At 37.2% G+C, this 6,822-nt stretch overlaps 1 protein-coding gene across 1 annotated transcript in view; it reads right to left on the bottom strand.

Moving 5' to 3' along the window:
- The window catches only part of DGKH (diacylglycerol kinase eta), an 81,868-nt gene extending 77,477 nt beyond the window's left edge, over positions 1–4,391 (bottom strand). Inside the window, exons 1-2 of the mRNA XM_019650366.1 lie at positions 4,287–4,391; positions 3,882–4,014 (exon numbers count right to left, since the gene is read on the bottom strand). Coding sequence (XP_019505911.1) covers positions 3,882–4,014; positions 4,287–4,291 — 138 coding nt within the window. The 5' untranslated portion in view covers positions 4,292–4,391. The remainder of the gene's footprint in view (positions 1–3,881; positions 4,015–4,286) is intronic.
- Between the last annotated feature and the right edge of the window lie 2,431 nt (positions 4,392–6,822).

The following is a 6,822-nucleotide window of genomic DNA, read 5'->3' as shown; positions in this document are numbered from 1 at the left end:
CATCACTAAACATCAGGAAAATGCAAATTAAAACCACAATGAGATACCACTTCACACCTGTTAGAATGGGTATTAGCAAAAAGACAAAAAATTACAAGTATTAATGAAGATGTGGCGAAAATGGAACCCTTGTGCGCTGTTGGTGGGAATGCAAATTGGTGCAGCCGTTATGAAAACAGTATGGAAGTTCCTCAAAAAATTAAAAATAGAATTACCATGTGCTAGAGCAATCCTACTTCTGGGTATTTATCTGAAGAAAATGAAAACACTACTTGGAAAAGATGTCTGCACCTCCATATTGATTGCAACATTATTTACAATGCCAAGGCATGGAAACAACCTAAGTGTTCATCAATGGATGAATAAATAAAGAAAATGTGGCACATGTATACAGTGGACTATTATTCAGTCATAAAAAAAGAATGAAATCTTGTCATTTGAGACAACACGAATGGACATTGAGGGCAATACGTTAAGTGAAAGAAGTCAGACAGAGAAAGATAAATACTGTATGATCTCACTTATACGTGGAATAAAATAACAATTTAAAAAAAAACCCCGAAAAACCAAGCTCATAGATACAGAGAATAGACTAGTGGTTGCCCAAGGAGGTGACGGGGGTGAGTGGGTGAGCAATATGGGTGAAGGGGGTCAAAAGATACAAACTTCCAGTTATAAAAATCAGTAAGTCATGGGGATCTAATGTACAGCATGGTGACTATAGTTAATAATACTGTAGTGTATATTTGAAAGTTGCTAAAGACAGTAAATNATATATGAAAAACAAGTAAACCACAGATTATGTGAAAAATTAACCCTTGCTTAATGAAAAACTTGACTACTAAGCTTCCTTTCCTTCTAAGGACACAAATTATCCATGTTAGTGGATATTCATGTTACACAAGTTTCTAACTTTTCAGATAAATATTTAAAAGTAGACGTTACTTCAGTGGAAATATAATAAGGTAACTGTTGCTTATTAAATTCTAAATGTAAAATAGTTCATTTTCACATGATGTTTGAATTTCTAACACAAATCCATTAATAAACTTGAAATGATGGGTTACACCCCATTCTTTTTAAACAAACCTAATTTGATGTAACATGAAAACAAAGGGGTCAGGTAGAATAACTAAGATTTCTATAGCCTAACATTCGAAACGCTTCAGGTATCACGAATAGCCAATGGATAAATGGTCACTGAAACCAAGCTGGTTCTTCCTTGAAAAAGGTTAGTCTATAGACACTGGGGATGGTTCAGTTGCCTGCTCCTGTGTGTACACTGGCACATTCTTTCCTGAAAGTCAGGCGGTTTTTGTGATAAATGACTTTGTGACTTGAGCAGAGACTTTATAAGGAATACAACAATTTTTCAATTGAATTTTATTGCTGATAAACAATAGTGTAAAGAAAGAACACTATAGGAAGTAAGCTTAGTTTGAAAAACAATTTTAGCAGCCTGCTCCCTTTGGCTCCAATACAAGTGAACTGTTTTAAAACTGTGGTTGGTTAGTGTCTCCAAGACTTTCCATCTGTTGCTCAAAAGTGTGGTCCTAGCTTTAGGTTTATGAACTACACTATCCCCAGGCTGCTTTTTAAGTACAAATAAGTACTTAATAGTAATGGTTAATAACTGTTTTCTAAGAGGCAACGAAGGAAGTAAAAGAGCAACAGGGTGTAATTTCATGGCCTTTTGAAAGATTTGCCATTAAAAATCCAACAGTTCATTAAAAACAAAAATCACAAATTTGAAATAATAAAGTATTTTATGAAAGAAGTCTTGAGAATTGCAAAGTTGCTTAATGTAACTACTACTACTACTACTACTACTACTACTACTACTACTACTAATAACAAACCGGACTGTAATTATAGTCACTAAGACATAGAAATGATTATGGGCCTGCCGAGCGGTGCGTTGGTTAAGTGCTGGCTTGGGACGCCAGAGGGCCCCAGTTCGGATCCCACATATGAGGGCCAGTGACACTGCCCTCTACAGCTAAGATGCTGAACAACAGCTCAACCTGGAGCTGGGCTGCCGTGAGACGCCAGCAACAGCACAGGCTGCAGCCCCCTGCTGCAGTGGGTTGCCATGGGCTACCGTGTGTAGCCAGCAGCCGCCATGAGCGGCCGTCCAGAAGCCGGCGACTGATCTGCCTCACCCTGGAAGAGTGCAATGATGGTGCCAACTTGGACCAGTGAAGCAACGTCCTCCACAACTAGACTGAAGAACAAAACGACAGCAACTTGTCTGTTCCCCTTCCCCCAATTCCCCAGCACTGTTCCCATCCCCCAATTCCCCAATAAAAATCTTAAAAATAAATAAATAAAATTGAAAAAAGAAATAGAAATGATTAATAGGTACCTTAATTCTGTTAGGTAACAAATTTCTCCAAACAAGTTATTTTGAAATAAAGCAGTTTTCCCTGACCTGTAAAGTCATTATTTTAAAATTATGTTTCTTATTGCTATTTCTGACTGCTATTCATTCAGTCTTTACCACATTGAATCTTCAACTTTTCAACAGGGGTTAAGATAAAAAATAACACCACATAATGTTACAGACCTGGCAGGGGTTACTCAGCACTACAGGGATCCTTTCAGATTATTCAAGTCATAAAGGCCAATTATATCTTTGTCTGCAATCATTCTTTAAATCTAAAAAATGTTTAATGCCTCCTGCAAATGTTCATTTCCATGAATTTGAATGCATTAGGCCATGATGCAATCTGTAATCATTTACTTGATAAATTTCTTAGCGAGCGCAGTTAAAATTTCTACAAACTTGGCTAGAAAAGTCGTTTTATTACAATATATGCATCCTCTCGTTAATTTCCATAATGTTCTGTGAGCTGTAAACGACTATTATGCCCATTTCACAGATGAGGAAATGAAAGTCTGAAAGAGTTAAACTCCTTACGCTGGTCACAGCTGGTGATGCTGGAAGTGGGGTGGGAACTCAGAGGGTTTAAGTGCAGAGCTCTATTCTTACCACTTTTTTATCTTATTAAATAGATGAAATAATGACATATCTCAGGTCTCATCATCTAAAGGGAATTAAAACTGTGACTCTATTTCTATTTTATTTAACTCTAAAAAAATTCTATTCGAAATTACTTAAGAATTTTCTGTAGTAGAGAAAAAAAGCTAGTAATAGTGTTATATGTGGTCCAAAAAGTAATACAGAATGATATGGCCACTGAGGCATGAAATTAAGTAAATCTAAAGAAGTCATGAGTTTTCTGTTGGCAATTATTAGTGTATTTCCTTTATGTGGTCACTGCTCTTAAATTTAAAAATAACCCACAAATCCTGTAACGAAAACTACAGCATAGACCTTATTTTTAGAAAACTTTAAAGAAATGAAAAAGAATGTCATTAGTTTAAACAGAAATGAAATCAAACAAAACATTTCAAACAATGCAATGTACGTAATAATCGGAAATTCTGCCGAAGAGTATACACTGCTCTGGCACAAAGTTCTGTTCTCCGCAATCAATCAGAACAGAAAAAGAATACTAGAAAAACAGAATGATATACAAAGTCTAAAGAATACTTTTATTCCCTAGTTACTAGTTCTTCAGGAGTGAAAGGCTACATTTTGATTTATACTTCCTTTCAAATGAGTCTAGATTCTCTTTTCCTGAGCGAAAGTACTAGCAGAGATAACCCGCGGTGTGCAGAGCTCCACCTGAAGCTACAATAAAACATAAACACGACGTTCCCGCTGAAATGCTCCCAGCGCCTGCTTCCACCCCGGGGAAATGCTTTCCTGCGGCGACTGCCCTGTGCGCACTTCTCTGAAGCACCAATGGCAGGCAGCGTGTTTCCTGTATGGTCAGTGCTGAGGGGCGACACACACATGTTCGACGCCACAGTACCTTCGCAGGACAGGCCGTGGGAGGTGACTCCAGAAAGGCTCTCTCGGCACACGTTACAGAAAGTGGGTCGGGCATGGGAGCAGGCGTACCAGTTATGCATCCCTGAGAAATGCTCCACGTTAAACTGGGCCACCTAGAAACGAGACGTTAGCACAGGTTTGCCAAACAAGAGGACAACACGACTGAAGACGCTTGACATTTGGAATGCATGCGGTTACGATTAAAATTTCAAATCCGTAATGTTTAAAACGAAAACACTTCACTTTAAAAAAAAAATGCGATATCAGGTTTCAACAAGTGGCTGAATGAATCCAGACATACTTGTTTTTGCAGAATATAGCTTTAGCTCTTTGGTTAACATTTATTCTCTAAGAACACGGGATGAGAGAAGAAATGCTACTTTGCCTCATAAGGTTCTCTGGTCTGTACAGACTTCAGGGAGCTGATCCAATCTTCCATCTCCTTTCTGTTGTCAGCACAAAGCATTAGTCTTCTGAAGGGAGTGATTATCTGAAAGGGATAATGTAATCTAATGACTGGTAATAACCAACGAGAGAGTATTGCAAACCCTCATACCTTCCAAGGTCTTTCTATTTCTAATCTCTGAGTCCTGATTTCCTTGATGAACAAAATAAGAGTCTCTGAAACGTAAAAGAGCTTATTTCTCTGACTACAAGTATGATGCAATGTGGCTGCGAAAGAAAAACTCTAAGGAATCTTTTCTTGTCTTTGATCTCATTGCCTATCAGGCTTTTTAGCCCTATTTGGTTGCAAACCCAAATAAACGATGTATTCTTATTTCATAAAATATAGCTTGAAAATTGATTTTAAGTATACGTCAAAATAATTCATAGTAAACTTAGAATTAATACAAAGCTATCAATATGGACATTTTTTTTAAACTGAAAATTAAAGGAACTCCCTATTACATGATTTTCTAACTGGTTTACAATGGTTAGCAAGAATATTGTCATTAAATAACGTTGAGTTTGTGTATTTCCATTGCCAACTTTAATATGATTGACTTGAAGGGTTGTTTCCCATTGCGTAGAACTCCACTGTACCAGTTTTTAGTGAGAGCAGGGAAGAAGAATTAGCATAAAAGTCATTTTACTTGGCTTTAAGGGAAAAAAACAGTTGTGACTTTCATCTTTTTTTCATGTCACTAAAGAAGGCAAAATTATATTAAGAATCTTAAAGCAAAAGTATGAAAACTTCATGCTGTTATAGCAGCAAAGGTAATTCAAAGTAAGACTGGAATGGCCTGAAAGAAGCCCTATTTGTGTACAAATACAATATTCTAGCTGTAATCTTTAAGTTGTTAAGTCCTGAGCATGTATTGCAAAGAAGGGACTGTTCGCTTATTTGTGGAAGAAGAGAAGAATGTTATGTCCCCACCCAGAAATGATTTCCAAATAATAAGTTATATATTTATTTATACAGCAAATACATTTTCTCAGGTGAAACGCCATTTGATCAAGTGATAACCTACATATTGCATTAGAGAGATTTCCCAAGTCATGAAAAAGCAATCATCATCTTAAAAAATGAAAAAGAACCCTTCCCCAAAGGAGTAAACTAGCATGCCTCCATCACTACTGCTCTTAGAAAATAAGTCCATTATTCAAAGCTATAGAGATCAGCCCAGTCTTAGCTACTCACCAGTCATCGCTTCCTCTCATCTGTCATTAGTTTAAGGCTACACAAGCCTGCCTTAAACCAAGAGACCTTTAGTACATCTGACAGCCACTGCCACTTGCATCCAGCTGGCCAGAACGACAGGGAGGATGTGCCAGCCCTTCAGCTGTGGGTGTCTGTTCATGGCACATGGAATGGAACAGCGCCAGCCCCTTGGCATTTCCTTCTGTTTTCCACTGCCCTCTCTGGATAAAGCTTATTAGCAGTTGGTCACTTCTCTTCGTGAATAAATAGTTAATGCAAAGGGCAGTGCCTCCCTCATTACTTAGGAGCCAAATGGATGCTTTATTGCTTCAAAATGTTTTTCTGGGACAGTTCATCAAATGGAAAAGAGAAATGCCATTAAATCCTGATACACTCCTGGTCTGACGACTGGCACGGCACTCAGAAATCTCCATGTTTCACTGGATTGAATACATCTGATATTTTACCTGAATAAACATCGTCTCTAGCATTTCATTCATTCATTCCTTCTTTCCTTCATTCATTCAGCTATACTATATGACACAACTATAAGGATTCCCTGTCTTTCATTATGATGTTATAGTGAGACAAATATTATTCAGATAAATATTTAAATCAGGTTTCCTATTTTATTCTTTAACTTCGTTTTTTGTTAAATTCTAAGTAAAGCAGAATGTCTGGTGGTTTTAACTATATTTAACGCCTTTCTATTCTTTAAAAGTCATTATGGATTCCATAAAAAGAGAGAAGGGATAGGAAAATACTCTCATTTTTCTTGTCACTTTTGGAACAACATAATGCCTCAGTACTAAAGGAGTTCAGCAAATCCCTTTTCAGCAAATTCATTCAGCAAATAAATCATGCATGTATCTTACACATTGATGACATAAAACATATATTTACAATTTCTTTTTAATGAAAATTGGTTTAAAATGGGCAATCATGAGCAAGTAAAGATTAAAACACATTTAAAAAAAAATAAAGAGCCAAAAAAAATTATAAATAATTTTGATTTAGGAAACCTACTGATTTATAAAGTTACATTTTAAAAAGTAGGTATGAAAAATAAGATCCTTCATAAATCATGCGATGCAGAGATGTCTGGCTTTGGAGCTGCATCACCCAAAATGCCTCTGCAAGCAGCCCAGAGTCGTCTGGGTCGAACTAAAGGCAAGGCTGCCCAGCAAACCCGTAACATCCCCCAGACTGGCTTTCCTAAGGTGATCCCTCACTGGGCCTACAGCCCTCTGAGCCTCCTCTCACCTCGCATTTAAATTCT

The sequence above is a fragment of the Hipposideros armiger genome, unplaced genomic scaffold (genome assembly GCF_001890085.2).
Source record: "Hipposideros armiger isolate ML-2016 unplaced genomic scaffold, ASM189008v1 scaffold_140, whole genome shotgun sequence".
NCBI classification, from domain to species: Eukaryota; Metazoa; Chordata; class Mammalia; order Chiroptera; family Hipposideridae; genus Hipposideros; species Hipposideros armiger.
Note: the sequence above shows the minus strand (reverse complement) of the source record. Positions and strands in the feature narration are given on the sequence as shown.